The sequence below is a fragment of the Poromitra crassiceps genome (assembly GCF_964638095.1).
Source record: "Poromitra crassiceps genome assembly, chromosome: 3".
Lineage (NCBI taxonomy): Eukaryota > Metazoa > Chordata > Actinopteri > Beryciformes > Melamphaidae > Poromitra > Poromitra crassiceps.
In genome coordinates this window covers 65,407,759-65,424,800 of record NC_139625.1, presented here as the reverse complement: position 1 = coordinate 65,424,800, position 17,042 = coordinate 65,407,759, and the positions used below count along the sequence as shown (strand labels likewise).

General features: G+C 43.7%; 1 protein-coding gene across 2 annotated transcripts; it reads right to left on the bottom strand.

Annotated features, from left to right (window-relative positions):
• Positions 1 to 7,829: 7,829 nt before the first annotated feature.
• On the bottom strand, positions 7,830 to 15,971 carry LOC310774336 (uncharacterized protein). Of its 2 annotated transcripts, XR_014552595.1 has the most exons (7): positions 15,909 to 15,971; positions 15,379 to 15,441; positions 14,050 to 14,186; positions 12,984 to 13,077; positions 12,724 to 12,878; positions 12,445 to 12,569; positions 7,830 to 7,875 (listed from the first exon to the last, which is right to left on the bottom strand). XR_014552595.1 is itself a non-coding variant. In XM_083634393.1 (6 exons), exons 2-5 carry the CDS (start codon positions 15,396 to 15,398, stop codon positions 12,506 to 12,508), a joined length of 333 nt encoding a protein of 110 aa, XP_083490519.1. In that variant the 5' UTR covers positions 15,399 to 15,441; positions 15,909 to 15,952; the 3' UTR covers positions 7,830 to 7,875; positions 12,445 to 12,505. The 2 variants fall into 2 exon arrangements, 1 of the variants encoding a protein (XP_083490519.1); XM_083634393.1 differs by lacking the exon at positions 14,050 to 14,186 and having other exon boundaries at positions 15,909 to 15,952.
• Positions 15,972 to 17,042: the final 1,071 nt, after the last annotated feature.

Below are 17,042 nucleotides of genomic sequence, written 5' to 3'. Positions count from 1 at the left end.
TGTAGGTTGAATCGTTGTATTCATTGACATGGCATCAGAGTAAACAACAAGACCATTTTGTGGTAGCCTACAGTACGTTCTACACAAGACAATACAACGATTCAAAATACAATGCTACAGCATGCGCTGGGACATGTCATCAGTGATGTTAACTGGGGTCGTAAGGTGTTTCGGGTCTATCCAACATCATACACCCTCGCCCAGTAGACCCAGCCGAGGCCGATTAAGACCCCGACCCGCGTCCCGGAAGCAGCCGCTCACAGATCAGCCTTCCTACTCTGTCTGCAGCGTTGCCCGCGGAAGGGTTGATCATGCCCAATCCGCTGCAATAGAGCTAGTGCTACACCGCAGCATTGAAAGACCCTTCGGTGCATGGAGGGCTAAGGCTCTGTGGGTTAATCCAGGCCGCGCTCCTCCTTCGTCTCACCAGACCCTCCCAAAAGGCAATCCTACTATGCCGCACCATAGACAAAGAGGATGCCTCTAGGAGGCCTGTGCGCTGCACGTCATTCGCCAGCGGCGAGCACCTCGCTCTAGCCTGAAGGACCCGAGGCCGCGCCGATCTTTACACAGCTTTTCAGGAGGCTAATCCGTAGCGTTTGTGGATTTCTCCCTCACGAGAGAGCCAGGCTGGGGTGCTAAACCCATCCCGTACCGGGTGCCGTCTCTCCGACCGTCAACTGTCTCTCCAGCTTGTCACCAAACTATACTTGGTTGTCACCTAGACTATTCCTAAGTGTCACTGGCCAGGGGAGCAGACTCATACGATTCAAAATACAATGCTACAGCATGCGCTGGGACGCGTCATCAGTGATGTTAACTGGGGTCGTAAGGTGTTTCGGGTCTATCCAACATCATACACCCTCGCCCAGTAGACCCAGCCGAGGCCGATTAAGACCCCGACCCGTGTCCCGGAAGCAGCCGCTCACGGATCAGCCTTCCACAAACAATACAATACAACAATTCTCAAATCCAACTGACATCAGATTAATCACTTATATAGGCTACTAACAGCAAATACGGTTTATTGACGTCTATACACTATAAACTGTTACCTTCTGCCTCAGACTGACAGACTATGTGTTTTTGCGCCTCCTGGTGGGTGAAAACAGAACTGGACTTCCAAAGAAGGAAAGTACAGGGGGAGTAGGGTAGTTACTATCGGGGAGTAGGGGAGTTACTATCTTGAAATCCCATCGTCTTTGGTTCATCGTGATGTCAGGTTGTACCACATTTTGGGCATTTTTGAGGTGGAAAAAAAAGCAGGGTTGAACCCATAGAGGGCACTTATGCGGCTGAAAATGATACAAATGGTACAATGATAACAGTTTAGTCTCAAATGTGGAAATTTTGACCAGAATTCTTCACACACCACCCCAAAAGCCATATATATTGGCTGGAGCTGAAAAAAAGTGTTTTGGGTGTTAGTTACACTTTAAACATGCACACTCTCCTGATATTAGAAAGCTAGCGACAACCACTCAGCACTCATGTCCCCAAGACAGCCAAACATTTCTAAGGAGCCTAGTGAATTCTGTAGTTCATCTCAGTGAACTAGCGAGAAGCTCGAAAACACTTCTAAGGAACCAAAGCGTCTTAATAGTCCTGTCATGACGCAGCCTAGCTATCTTTGTCTGAGCTCACCTCCAGGGTAGACGTGGGGGGGGGGGGGGGGGGGGGGGGAGGTTGGGCGTCTGAGCGAAGATGGCTCCACTCTGTTGCGATATGGCTGGGTTGGCAGCTGAGATCTCTATTGGTTATGTTCTAATCTAATGACTCACTTCAAAGAACAAAGCTTGTGCTGCCGCCTCAAATGAGAGGGAGAGGACAGGAGCGAGTGGAGGAGGACATGTGCTGGAGATGAGGGTAAGAAAGAGAGGAGATGTGTTAATGAAGAAAGGAGAGCATGATGGCTTGCAAATAGAGACTACGAGATTACGACAGAAATAGAGAAGGGAGCGAGAGACGAGCAGGTGGGTGGAGTGGAGAGAGAGAAAAAGAGATGTAAGAAGAGAAAAAGAGGGGGCGGATGGAGGAATTTAGGAGAGAAGGTAACTGACAGGGGGGAGAGAGAGCCTGGGAGAGCGAGAGGGAGGCAGTGAGACTTTTATAGGATGGTTTATTATGCTATCTGATTGTCAGCTGGCTGTGATGGAGTGTTTGATGGTAGGAGCTACTGAGCCGCACAACATTATTGACAGCCTCCAAATGTAATCAGAGTAAATCTCCTCATCTCCTGTTTGTCTTCCTCTCCCCACCTCTCTCTCTCTCTGTCTCTCTCCCTCTCTTTCTCCATGCTTCTGTCTTTCCCTCTCATCCTAGCCGCCACAGACAGGTGCATTGTTTTTTAACAGGTCTGTTTTTCACCCAGCCAATAAGGTTTGGCAAAAAAAAGAAGAAGAAAAAAATATGGTCACGATGAGAAGAAGCATGTGTGTTGAAGGACAAGGTTACATAGCAACTCAGCACATTTACTCCATGTGGCTGCATAACTGCGGATTACTCCATTTCCACACTGTCATGCCTTTACTACTATTTCCATATGGTCGTGTATCACGCTAAATTATGCACACGCTGTTGCTTCCGCTGTTCGGATAATCATCAAACCACGATTAGATCACATATGCAATGCTACCAGTCGAAACCATGAATGTATAAGTAGGAAATAGAAAAGATGGATTATCACCCAACGGCTCAATTTGCATAACGGAGGGAAAAGGATCAATATTCTCCTCTGCACACATCAACAACATGCTGATTAGGTACTTTAGAGAACATGCAGATTTTCATAATACATGAGACTTAATACGATTTAATAAGAGCTAGAGTCATCTGACTTTACCACACAAAGACACAGTACCCCTGCCGCCCCCCCCCCCCCCCCCCTCCTCCTCCTCCGACACACACACTCTCACTCTTCTCTGAATTGAGACTAAAGGGAGCGTGGTGAACCCTGTGGTCATTCCATGTAGGTCATTTCTGACTGAAGAGAGGAAGGAATGTATGGACAGAGGGACTTCCGTGCAGACCTACTGGCCTCCTGTAAATCCTTTTTTAGATGACTCTGCTGCCCTTTAGCCTGTTTTGCATTTGAGCACTTTATGCCAGCTGGCCCGCCTCTTTATAGGTCATCACATACTGTACCGTCTAATTATACATTCACCAGAAATCTAATGAACAGTCAGTCCCTTTGTTCCTTGATAAGAACAAGGAACATATAAAGAAGGAAGAGACATTACATCATACCAACCAACATTTTATGGGGCCACACTTTGGAACCCGTTTTATTGAAGCCTATGGGAGATGCATGGAGAAGCACACACAAAAAAACTCAACATCTACGCCGTATGACCTTTGATGGAGAAATGCTCTGCCAAATGAAGGAACACACTTCAGAGAATATGCGACCGACTCATTTTTCCTAATGTGTGCATTCGTTTAGTTTAGGCTTCAATAGAACTGGCCCCAGAGAAGGTTGGTGTCATGTACTGTAATGTCTCTTCCTTCTTTATAGATTCCTCGATAAGAATGCCAAGAATAGATAAGTGCAGAAAGGCTTATGGGATTAATTATCTGGGAGGAGACAGTTACTTCGAATTGATTGCTCACCTATCCCCCCCACCCCACCCCTCTTCTCCCTCAGGTAAGAACGACATCTTCGGCGAGATGATCCACCAGTTCTCCAAGCCGGGGAAGTCGGCTGCGGACGTGCGGGCGCTGAGCTACTGCGACCTCCACACCATCCAGAGGGACGAGATCCTGGAGGTGCTGGACATGTATCCCGAGTTCGGAGACCACTTCCTCACCAACCTGGAGCTGACGTTCGACCTCCGCGATGACACCACCAAGGTGAGGCGGCATTGGGCCTTCAAAACACGTTCCCCTCTCAGATTACAATGGGCATATTTAGGATGAATTTCTATCTGGATTCAGATGGAAATGGATTCATTACTGAGGCCTTTATTCAACATGAGTCTTGATACTGCTACTTCTTAGTGAGAATGTTCTTACAGTACCCATTAACTTAGGTTATGCAGTGTCTGTCTTGCTTGTATCATATCTCGACCACTTGCCCATTTAAATTGGATGAATGCCCTTTCAATTCATTCTCTTTCGTGATTCAATTTGTCCAGAAATGCCTGTATGAATGAAAGAGTAATGACTGATTTAGACATTTTCCTTTGAACTGCAATTTGCTGGCGGACAAGAATGAGAGATAGGGCATATTAGTCAAGTACTCAGGGTGGGGTGGATGTTACAGTCAGACTCCATGGAGGCTGTAATTATGATGAATTGAGTGAAATTGAGAGATGTGCGAGGCCTGTGGCGTTATGTCAAAGGGAATCCAAATGTATAGTGAGTGCTTGTTTTATCCATTTATATTGTTTAAAGACCCAGGGCAAGCCAGTTAAAGGAATAGTTGAGCCAGACATGAAAATTCTGTCATTATCTGAAAACACTGGTGAACACTGGTCTTTGTCTTGTATTGTTTTCATGTTAGCCAAAAGTCCAATAATTGACCTTACCTACTATATTTTTTCTGCACTTGTTCTGCAATGCGCCAACCGTCACAAGAGTGACAAGCAGATGCTTCCTTCAAATGCTGTCAGAAGTAGTGTTGTTACGGGTAGACCGCGCTTGAATGACCCGAAAAAGTGGTAAATACAAATGGGAAGGTCAAATTTTACATGATACCCAAGATGTGACATTCTGGTGCTTCCTGGTAGCTCAATGGTCACTTTAGACTCTTAAGTGTATTATAAAATGTGGGTGTACAGTATGTTCTCCACTTTCATCTGTCTAATAAAAGAAAATGGGGAACAAAATAAAAATAAAATTACATTCTCACTCTTAAGTGTCACACATAACAGCAACCTTTAGCCGAGGGATACTCAACGTGCTTTGCCCGTGGGCCACTTTTGCAAAAGGACAGGCAGCCAGGAGCCAGTTAATAAACAAACATGAATAATATTCATTTTTCTGTGTCAGGTTGTAGGTTTTTAGGGTGCCAGCCGGAGTTTAGCCTGACAATTTTAACGTTTAAGATTTTTACACTCTGCTATGAACCCAGACAGCATAAATCTGAACCACCAAGCAGAATGCAAACAATTAATCAAAGCAATAATCAGAGTAACAATGCTAACACAGGGAAGTTCAATATAAATCCAGTGTATTTGGAAGTACAATGAAAACCACTCACAAAAGAAAATTGTCCTTTACAGGCAAGTCCAAAACCAAACTAGATGTTAAAAATAGAGTTCAGAGTAAAAACAAACAAATTAACAATAAACACCTAAAGTTAGAAATTCAGTTCTCAAATCTGTTCAGAGTAAACCCTCTTCCCAGAGAACTCAATAAAGGATTTGTCCAAAAAAAAAATTAACCTAACATCTCGGTCGACTTTGTGCAAACAGGATAGTTAGTTAGGTTAAAACCCCTATGTTGCGTTAATTAATACTATACGTGAGTTGCGTTAGTATAAATGAGTGACCATTTTTGGTCACTCATATGTTAATACCAAATTGGTGCATTTTTCTTTTTTTTTTTTTTTTTTTGTGTTTGCCAAACCTTATACCCTCAGATGACATCATACATACCCAAATGTTTATTCATTTTCAGAATTTTAACCCTTTATAAGCCACTTTGTTTTGATTATTAAAAAAAATGCTTTCTATTTGTTTCAGCTTTCCACAATTTCCCACAAAATACAATTCCCACCCAAAGTTTTTGGGTGGGATTAACACTCAAGGGTATATGTAAAAGTTTGGCACCAACATTGTGTTTGTTCCTCTTTTATTTTTGACGCAGTGTCAATTTAAAAAAAAAAGTTACCTCAGTTGCGTTAGACCCTCTCGTTGACCATTTTTGGTCACTTAGGAGAGTCCTTTCTGGGCACTCACTGCAGTATGGAGTGCCCTGCCCTGGAGCTCCAGAGGTTTTTTTTTTTTTTTTTTTTTTTTTTTTGCTAAATTGCTTACAACTGTTTACCCTGCCTTTTCAACACAAAATGGCCCTGTGATAAGGGTATCTTACACCTTCCAAGTTTGTTTTACCTTGTCTGGAAATAAAGCAGAAATGCAACTTCACTTTGAAAAATAACATGAATTTATTAACATCTCAACGTAGGTGTGTGTGTGTGTGTGTGTGTGTGTGTCAGAGTCTTGCGCGGGTCTGATTTTCAAGACCCGGTTCCGCCCGGCCCCGCGACGTGCAGTACCGACCCCGCTCCGCGAACCCGCTCATATGATCAGTCAGTACCGCAACCCACCCCGCCCCGCAGACATGAGACCCGCGCCCCGCTCCGCTTCCGCATAATATATTTATTTTTTAAGTGAACATAACCAAAGTAACTGCGATCGTTTCACAATTCACACAGGAAGCGAATAGCGGTCTTTTCTGGCCGAGTCACTGACGAGAGCCAACAACGGTGGTCGGTGCAGTCACACTCGGCAGGCATTGCATAACGTTATTTACAATTAAGCACATTGACGGTGTTTTGTCACTGCCCAGCTAGAAATTTTTTGTTCTAAGAACGTTCTGAGAAGGTTACGCAAAATGTTCTTGTAATATTTTTCGCGGCAAGTTTTCTTTTAGTTCCCAGAATGTTCTATGATAACATTCTCTAAAAACATTCAAAAAATGTTTGTTGATAACCTTCTTAAAATGTTTGGTGACAACATTGCTAGCACATTATGCCATAATGTTCTTAAAAACGTTCTCCGCGGGTAGTTTTCTTTTAGTTCCCAGAATGTTCTATGATAACATTCTCTAAAAACATTCAAAAAATGTTTGTTGATAACCTTCTTAAAATGTTTGGTGACAACATTGCTAGCACATTATGCCATAATGTTCTTAAAAACGTTCTCCGCGGGTAGTTTTCTTTTAGTTCCCAGAATGTTCTAGGATAACATTCTCTACAAACATTCAAAAAATGTTTGTTGATAACCTTCTTAAAATGTTTGGTGACAACATTGCTAGAACATTATGCCATAATGTTCTTAAAAACGTTCTTAGCTGGTAGTTTTCTTTCAGTTCCCAGAATGTTTTAGGATAACATTCTCTACAAACATTCTAATAATGTTTGTTGATAACCTTCTTAAAATGTTTGGTGACAATATTGCTAGAACTTTATGCCCTAATGTTCTTAAAACATTTTGAACAATAACTTATTTTTGTTCCCAGAATGTTCTAGGTAGAATGAAATTCTCTAAAAACATCTTAAAGATGTTTGGTGATAACCTTCTTAAAATGTTAAGGTACAACATTGTTAGAATACTATGCCCAAATGTTCTTAAAAAGGTTTTGGACTGGAACGTTTTCAACATTCCGCTGCAAGAATAATTATGTTGAAAACATTATATAAATGTTTTCTGGTAAAATCCCTGACTGTGATCCTTGACACTGTGGTCACTAGGATGACTGACAATTTACCCTATTGTAATTGGACTATTAATACAATCATACATGAATATTCAAACATCTTTCAACAGAATAACATTTTTCATTCATTTATTCATTTTTACCATAACATCTCAAAAACGACATCATCACATTACTTGTATATTGACTTGTGTTTGATGTATATATGTTTGTAGTGTTAAAGTTGTGTGAACTGTCACAGATGTGTGGAGACTGTGGAACTAGCTAGAGAACATACAAAGCTGTTCACATTATAAAGGCTGGTCACATTAAGGGGGAAAAAAAGAATTTTTACTCATTGTCATTTGAAAAAAGTGGTCTGTGGTCTGGGTTCTCCTCATGCTGACCCTCAACTTCGGACTGTCCAGCATCGCTGGCTGACAACGCAGGCTGTGATCTGCTCCGATAGGCTGCTGTCCTTCTGCACCGGAGCGGAAGACCTGTCCGCCGACAAGGCTGAGGGGATGAGAAAAGAAAAAGACAAATTAATGCAAGACAAGCTTTTATAGTGAACGCATAGGTCAAGGAACTGTAAGAGAAGAGGTAGAAATTTAACAATGTGGCTTTGTTGCCTAAACCTAACCAACGGCACTACACATGTTTACTAGAGATGCACCGATTGCCATTTTCTTGGCCGATTCCGATTTCCGAATAGTCTGACTTGCCGATACCAATTTTGGCCGATTCCGATTTTCTTTCCAAGAACAATAATTGACGGGTTATTTTTTAATTTTTTTACTTTGCTTTAACACTTTGAGTGCCACGGCCCTTGGGCAAAAGGTGCTGTACTGTGCCACATAAGCCGCAATGCATTTTAATATAGCCATATCATTTTTTGTGTTCCTCTTATATGGACAACCAAATGGCCTCAATGAAACTTTGAACCCTTCTGTTTCATTTAAAAAAAAAACTGTGTTTATAAACCGTTCCATTTTGGAAATACACCCCTCTGAAAAAGAGTGTTTTCGACCGAAAAGAGCATGCTGAAATTAGTTTTTGAGATAATCACATCTTTATGTTAGAAAGGCGACAGAATGAATTCTGCTTTGAGTTCGAGCCTGCTGCTTGCTGCCTGGGTGTGTGTGTGTCAATGGTTGTATGCTGTTAGTGCCCTGCGTGCCCAACCCCCCTCCTCCCCCTCCTCCGTGGTGGGAGGAGTCGAGTGTCTCCCCTGCGATTTGCTCTGTTTGATCTGCTGCACTGAAAAGTCCGCTGCCTGCATCCCCCGCTCCTTCACAGCGTGTCCTCGGCTCCCAGCCGAGAACAATGTAACCCCTCAGAAAGACGCCGCTGTCGGCAACTAAATCATATGGATGGACCATAGCAGCGGACACGGATGGGGCTCAACCGTGGCAGCAGATGACTGCTGTTCACAGGCACAGCCAAGTAACGTTATGCTTCAAGCATATCAATGGCGATTTCCGTTTCCTCATGACTTCTTCTCTCTTTTCTCCTGGCCTCTGTCTAATCGGGAGGGCACTGTCGCCACCTAAGGGTTCTGTAAAATAGGCTAGACACATTCAACAGCTTCAAGAAGCGATGTAAGAGGCTTAGATCGACATTCCCCCGTCAAAATATGAATTTGGAGTTATTGACGCCATTTGGCGTCGCTGGCAGTCTACAGTAAATTTCTCTTGACGCCATATGGCGTCGCTGGCACTCAATGTGTTAATAGAAAATTAAGATTCATGTCACATTTCTTATCATTTGCATGAGGGGCTCCAGATGGAAAGTAGCCTATGGCTAAATCTGTTACAAAGCATCTCTTCCCCTATGGGGTTTAATGTTTTTTTTGTATATGTCCCTGCCAAATAAACGAATAGAATAAAAATAAATAAACATCAAAATGTTATCCCTGGACAAGGAGTTTATAGCTTATAGGTCTGGAGCCCAGAGACCTTCGAAGCCATGCCCACTCTACAGTTGTGGATTTGGCTGTAGATGAGGAAATGAGTTTGAGTTGAGTTTACACACTGAGTCAGTTTCTTTTAATCCGCCATCCGGAAAAAAAATCATCACGCACAGTAAAGCTTGCACACTGGTCTGATGTGTTTTATTATTATGTTTGTCGTTCTATTCGCAATACGAAACAAATAGTCCTCCTCTCCTGTATCCACGTTACAACGTGACTGACTGACAGATAGCAGCAGCAGCTGATCTGCAGCAGGCAGCGGTGACGTGGACTGCAGCTGGTCAGGGAATGTAACACAGGGCTGGATAGTAGCCTACCTTCACTTCGCCAAGCCGGCTGTGTTGCACTGTGGCTGGGGAGAGAGAGGGGCCGGTGAGGTGAAGCGAGCCACTCAGACCGGAGTGGACTCCAGCCGAGCGGGACTCGGCAATGTACCCTGCTCCTCCGCGGCTTATTTTCAACTTGCATGTGTGACAAACTGTACAATTTCCACAATGAGGATGACATGCTGGCATGTTTCCTTTTGGCTGCTTGTGGTGCGGGCACGTCACGTGAATGCATGCATCGTGCAGCTGCAGGTATTTGACCAAACAAAAAAAGGGGAAAGCCGACCGGCGCAGAGAATCGGCTATGTGGACTGACCGGAGCCGGTCACCAGTCGGGCCCGATCACGTGAAAATCGGCCATTTCCGGTCACGTGCCGATCGATCGGTGCATCCCTAGTGTTTACTTTAGTTCTTAACGGCGGTGCTGGGTGTGCAGAGACAGTAGTCTGCTACTGAAACACACAGGCCACATCTTTTTTCTGGACGGACAGATTTGTCACCGCAAATTAGAGGCATTTTTTATTTTATTTTTAAATGGCATTGACATTCCAAAACAACAGAAAGCTATCCTTTCTGATGGATCGTGTGTCTGCAGTTAAGTCCTTCCAGAGTCATGTTCACAGCACACAGAACACAACACAGCTTATAGCCTAATATATTTAGATAATCTTTCAGTTATTTTCTATAGGATAACCACTGTGTGTACGCGTTTCTCCCCCAGTGGCAGCATGGTCTGGGGGAGAAACGTGAAACGAAAGTAGACCAAGATGCGTGTTGCATCTCAAGTATCCAAATATTCACTGTTGATTACCACCGAATATCCGGAGCCCAAATGTTTTTATTCGGGCCAGCCCTAGAATTAGATGACTATGAGCTGACAAATAAATTAGCATATACTTCCTGCTTAATATTTCCTCCTACTGGGCATCCGGGTAGTGTAGCGGTAGATTCCCTGCCTACCAAGACGAGGGTCGCAGGTAAGCCTGCACGATATGAGGAAAATCTGCGATGTGCGATAACATTGTTCAATATAGCGATGACGATACGACTTGCGATAAATAAACAGATATTAAAGTACCGTAAAATACCAATTAGAAGCCGACTTCCAAATTGCCGCGGGTCCCATATTTAAGCGGGGTCTGGATACATATTTTGTACATAAAAGCAGGTCCCAATTTGACGCCCGGTTAGTTTTTTCAATGTTTTCTTTTTACCTTTGCGACATCCTGTGGAATGCATCTCCCAAACACAACGAAGAAGAAAAATCGGATGAAGAAGACGAACAACGAGGAAACGAGGAACAACGAGGAAAAAAAAACACATGCACGAAACTTGCTGATCAAAATTCGTTTTCCATCAACATCTGATGATTCTGAAAATTGTGTAGGCATTTCCTGAAGATTTTTATACACTAAAACCGACATCTCTGGTGTAATAATTATTTTGAGAAATGTGCCTATGGTATGTTTCCCTGCCAGCGGGCATAGAAGTCAGCTTCTAATTGGTATTTCACGGCACTTTCACATGTGCGCTACTGAAGAGGGTAGGCTCCGTGAGTGATGAACTTTTTAAAAATTCGTTTTCCAGCAACACCTGACAGTTATGAAAATTGTGTAGGCATTTTCTGAAGATTTTGTAGGCCTACAAATCTGACATCTCTGATTGAGAAATGTGAGTATGATAGGCTATAATGTTTCCCCTGCCAGCGGAGGAGGCAGCGCATGCAACAAATAATCTGCTCACATGATGATCATGTTCTCTCACCTTCAGCGGAGAAAGTTTAGTGGTAAATACCGGTAGGTCACAGTTCAGCTCAAATTTTATTTGATTTCATGTACAGGCCAGAACTGGCATGCAATGCTCTGCTGCGCTGAGAGGGAGGCGCGGCTCTCCCCATAGACAAGCAATCGTGTGGGGGGCTGTAGCCAACTGAATAAAAGAAATGGTTTAAATAAACAATTTCATACTATTCACAATCTTTGCTGAGCAATATTTTTGTACAAAAATAATTAAAGCAGGTCCCAAACTGCCGCAGGTCCCATATTGACGCGGGGTCTGGCTACGTATTTTGTCAATTAACGCCCGGGCTAATAATTGGTATTTTACGGTATGCATATTAGCTATACAGTTCCTATGTCTTTCTGCTTTAATAATGGTAACATAGACCCCAAACATAGCCTATGCCCACTGAATAAAGAAATTCAATTCTAGCTGAAACTACACACTGGTGTGCTGGTGTTTGGGCTTTGGCAGAGGGGCGGAGTGCACTGTTGCAAGGGGACGGTGTGCGCTGGATTTACAACACAAGACAAAATGATCAGATGCTGAGTGTGAATGCATGACGCATGTAAATAAAACCACTTTTGTTATTCATTGCGTTTCAGGCAGTCTTTGCAATGTGTTTATTGCGCATGTTCATATTGCGATGACGCAATCGCGTCTATACAGACACGATTGGCTGTGTCTGCGGGCGGGAAGCCAGATTAAGGGCATGAGGTCGCTGTACGACCGCCTCCTCTAGTCGGTCAGGGCGCCTGTTCGGGGCGGAAGGGGACTGGTGGGAATAGTGTGATCCTCCCACGTGCTACATCCAGCCACTGAAGCTCCCCGCTATCAGGTGAAAAGCGGCTGGGAAATGTGCATGTGTCGGAGGAAGCATAGTGCCAGTCTACGGCTCTCCCCAGATCGACAGAGGGGGTGGAGCAGCAAGCGGGGCAGCAGAGGGAAATTGGCCAAGTACAATTGGGGGAAATGAGAAAAAAATATATATAAAAAGGGATAACTCACCTACTGATGTTGACGAGTCCGTTAGTGGCGTGTGCTTTGGGTTGAGGCTGAGTGAGGTCAGTCAGACTGAGGATGATCTGATGTTCAGTGAAGATGAGGTTGGAGCAAACACACAGAGGGCACATCTAGAAACACACACCCACACCAACAATTACTCCCAACAGCTTTTAGAAGCACCTGAAGAGTATGGCAACTGTATCACATTTGAAATATTCCATGATTAAGATAAGACATGGGGATCTGTGCAAAGAAAAACAGACATCCAGAGCAGGACTCTACCTTAGTCTCTTCCTATTTAAGCCCTGCTTGGGGGAAGTCTGCTGAGAGTGGGCAGGATGCTCTACACAGGGCAGCGCTGAGCAGCGGGTGGATGGCTGGTATCCCAGCAGAGGGTGGGTGGCTGGTACAGGCCCTTGACAGGTGACATGACCGCTCTGGGAATCACAAACGGGAAGATATTATATATACTGTATTCCAACCACATGCAAGCACCAGGTCCCTCAGCTTTTTTTAAATAAAATACAGTTGTACTGTCATACCTCTGGGCAGCTGTATCTGTTGTCGATGGCGATGGAGTGATGAGGGGGTAGTGACGATGCAGCGTGCACAGGGCAGCCTCTGAACACACTTAACCTGGACAACAAAGTCAGATTGCAGTCAGAAAACTTCATTTTCTATCTGTACTCATAAGTGGCTTTTAATTGGATATACTGTATACTGATATACCAAGATATATGGACAATTGTGCTGTAATTTCAAAGTTACAACTGCTATCATGTTTTTTTTTTTTTTTTTGGGGGGGGGTGGGGGGGACTCAATGAAGCCAGACGATCAATTTTCCTATTACTTTTCTCAAGCTGTGGGAGGCCACCACAGCCAAAGAAGGTTGAAAACAAGTTTAGCAGGTATTTTGAGATTTTGAGTGATTTAGTAACTTTCATCTCCATAGTACATCATGGTGAATAATTATTTTCATAAAACACAAGGGAAAGTATTTGTTATGGTTTTGGAGGAATGCCACTCTAGAAAATATGAAACCCATTTCCCCGCACGTTTTACTTTTAGACATAACAGATTCAAATATTCATAACTTTTGATCTGAGAGAGCTATGTCAGTGATTCAAAAAGTTATATATAAGGGGAAGTTTCTAATTTATGGAAATTAAACAATTAAAATGTCAAATTGTCAAAAAATGAGCTCCACCTCGCAGTGCCTCACTGGAGCATGTCCTGGGCTGGCCTTAATGCTTGCCATCATCAAATGACTAACTTGTAATCACAAACAGGAACACGTCGCCAAGAATGATATATACTATAACAGCACAGGCGAGGCTGGTTTTGAACCCTCGATCTCTCTCACTAGTTACAAGCCCAGCAACGTTAACCATCAGAACAAAGTGACAATCCTGTTGGCCAAGGACCAATGTGCTTGCTTTATACCTCCAGACCGAGGATCGCTACAATGCTGTATATGCCAAGCTGAAGCACAGGCAAGCACCAGGCCCCTGCTGTTTTCCTTAAACAATGTTTTTATTCTAAAATATATATATATGAAAAGCAAGGATAATTATCAATTAGAATAAAATAAAGTTATCCTGGTCATACCTGGCACCATTTCTGCCATTGCGGACGAGAAGTCTCAGATGGAGTTGATGTGTCGAGCACTAGTTTTTCCGAGGAGATAATGTGGGGGTAGCATGCCGCAGCCCACACAGAGCAGCCTCTGGACACACTGCCTTAAGCTGGACAACCAAGTCAGATAAGATTGCAGTCAGAAAACTTCATTTTCTATCTGTAGTACTCATGAGTGTACTTTTTTTTGTCAGCATCTTCTGGAGAATCTCTTTTTCTGGATTTTTCTCACATTTTCTCCCCAAATGTACCTGGCCAATTCCCTGTTATAACGGTCATTGCGCCAGCCAGAGGGGTTTCACCAGCAGGACGTAGCGCATGGGAGGATCATGCCATTCCCCCCAGTGCCCATTCCCCGAAACAGGTGGCCCGGCCAACCAGATGAGGCGCTAGTGCAGCGACCAGGACTCATACCCTACCGGCTTCCCACCCGCAGACACGGGCAATCTTTAGGAATGTCTGACCAAGCCAGAGGTACCTCTGGCAGGAGTTGAACCTGGGACTCCGCGGTGGTAGGCAAGTGCTTTTACCTCTACACCAGTGGTTCCCACCCACCGGGCCCCGGTCCATAAAGCATTTGCTGCCAGGCCACGGGGAAGCTAATATGATTCTGCAGGGAGAAAGAGAGTGAGATAGCTCTCTCTACACACACACTTGCATTAAGAGAGGGTCCACGAAATTGAGAGTTTACAGTCTATTATTTCACTTGTAATATTATCACTATTCCAGTGTGTCAGAATTTTACATACACTAAGAAGCTGACTGTCCCCTAGCCCCATAACGTGACGCTGCTACTGTACTCCGATAATATTCTCGTACAGCGGTCATCGTCACACAGCGTTCAAATCCTCAATAGGTGGAAAACGCTGTTAAAAAAGCTCTCCTACTCGTATCCGACCTCCGATTGCAGATCCGAAGATATGATAGTCCGCCTAGTGAAGCCAGTAATTTAGCCGGCACTGTTAAAATGATACTGCTTGCGTGAAACAACCGTTTAGAAGCAGTCTTTGTACTGTCCCCATGTCCTCACTGCCTACTGCCCAGGTGGGTTAATCAAAAAGGAGTTTCTGTGTGGAGTTTGCAGTTATCACTCTGCTCCCCTGGGGATGAATCCCCTGCAATATATATATATATATATATATATATATATAGAGAGAGAGAGAGAGAGAGAGAGAGAGAGAGAGAGAAAATAATCTCTGTTCTGTGATAAACCATGACAAAATAGACAGGTTAACATGCCATTTACTATTTTAGGGTGTGTGAGAAAGAACCCAGTGACAACAGTAACCTTATTTCTCTTACCTTCTGTCGTAGCCTTTCATGATCACCCCTTCAAGACAGACAAAATCCTCCTGACATCACTGCCTAAATTGTGAACAGGAGAGAGTTGTAACTTAGCATTGAGTTAGCAGCTAACGTTATACAGTAGTTGCAACCCATTGGTAGTTGATTGTCTCTGGCAGCTAGCTAAGCAGACTGACTCCCGCACTAACGTCAGCTAGCATTGTTTTGTATACTGTTCACCCTTTGAGTAAATGCAATTCACAAATAAGTCTAAAACGATTTAACTACTTACCGTAACATTAACGTTACATCAGTCTCACGGACTAACCTAGCGTTAAATAACGCTGGTAACGTTGTGTAAAGCAGTCTCTAGAGAATAAGCGCTAATGCAAGCTAATCTGCTTTAGCGTTAGCTAACGTATGCTAGCTGATAGAAAAACACACATAATGTTGCGTTTCGGGGTACACCAAAATACTTCGGTACCGTCTGCTTATACAAGACATACAGTTTCAAATACATTATAAGCAACTAGTTTTGTCAATATTACCGTATCCCGGGCGGCAGGCTACCCTCCGGTGAAACGCCCGCTCGAATTTCAAACGAAACTTGTTGTGCTGTGCTGGCCTGGTCACTTCCGGGTAGTACCTTCTTCTTCTTCTTCTTCTAGTGTATTATGGCGGTTGGCAAACAACTTATGGTGCATTACCGCCACCTTCTGAAATGGAGTGTGGATCAGAATGGTTTCCTAAAACACTACACTATCCTGACTATATTCTTTTACTTAGCCCAGTTTCTTCTAGAAATGAAAATATATCCCTATATCCCACATTCCCTGAATTCAACTGCAATATTGCTTTTAAATCCAGCTTGATACTATTGCTCTCCAATCTGTTGTTGAGGATCTGTCTTTCCTGTTGATAGTATGTGTGGTGTATTCTATTTCTATGTGCTGTGACTAACAGGAAGCCCGTGTAGAACAGCCAATGGTATGAGTCTGGGGGCGGGATGTTATGGCAAGGTTGTTGCTACTTGCGAGAGTGACGGACAGTTCAAGACATGTTGCTACGCTAATAAACACATGATCAGTTCACAGTATATGTCTCACGTTGCTATTCATTGAACATTCGACATGGTGTCAGAAGTAATGCTGTGGAACTAAAGCGATCAAACGAGGTCTACCTTGAAAAAAAAAAAAGGAAAATAAATCGGCTTTATGAGCGACGGAGAAGAAGGAAGCGGGCAGCGAGGGGCAGGAGCTAGCATCATGGCTAACCCACCCGGTGCTACCTTTAGCATCCAACCGCCAGAGCCATTTGATTTTGCCAAGCCTCACGAGTGGACAAAATGGATACGGAGATTTGAGCGATTCCGTCAAGCTAGCAACTTAACTGCGAGCTCCGAAGAGAACCAGGTGAATACTTTGATCTACTGTATGGGAGACGAAGCTGATGACGTTTTGAGAGGCTTGAAACTCAATGATGCAGACCAGCGCAAATACATCACGGTACGGGATGGTTTTCAGTCTTTCTTTATTGTGAAAAAGAACATTGTGTACGAACGTGCACGCTTTAATATGCGCAAACAAGAAGTAAACGAGACTGTGGATGCATTCATTACTTCCCTGTATGGATTAGCAGAGCACTGCAATTATGGGACGTTGCATGATGAGCTAATCAGAGAC

What these genes read in the sequence shown, in the direction of transcription:
- LOC310774336 (XM_083634393.1), bottom strand. Translation starts at nt 15,398, where the DNA reads ATGAAAGGCTACGACAGAAG. An exon ending in ATGAAAGGCTACGACAGAAG is followed by an intron (nt 13,078 to 15,378) that starts GTAAGAGAAATA and finishes TTTGTTGTCCAG; the next exon opens with GTTAAGTGTGTTCAGAGGCT. An exon ending in TTAAATAGGAAGAGACTAAG is followed by an intron (nt 12,570 to 12,723) that starts GTAGAGTCCTGC and finishes GTGTGTTTCTAG; the next exon opens with ATGTGCCCTCTGTGTGTTTG.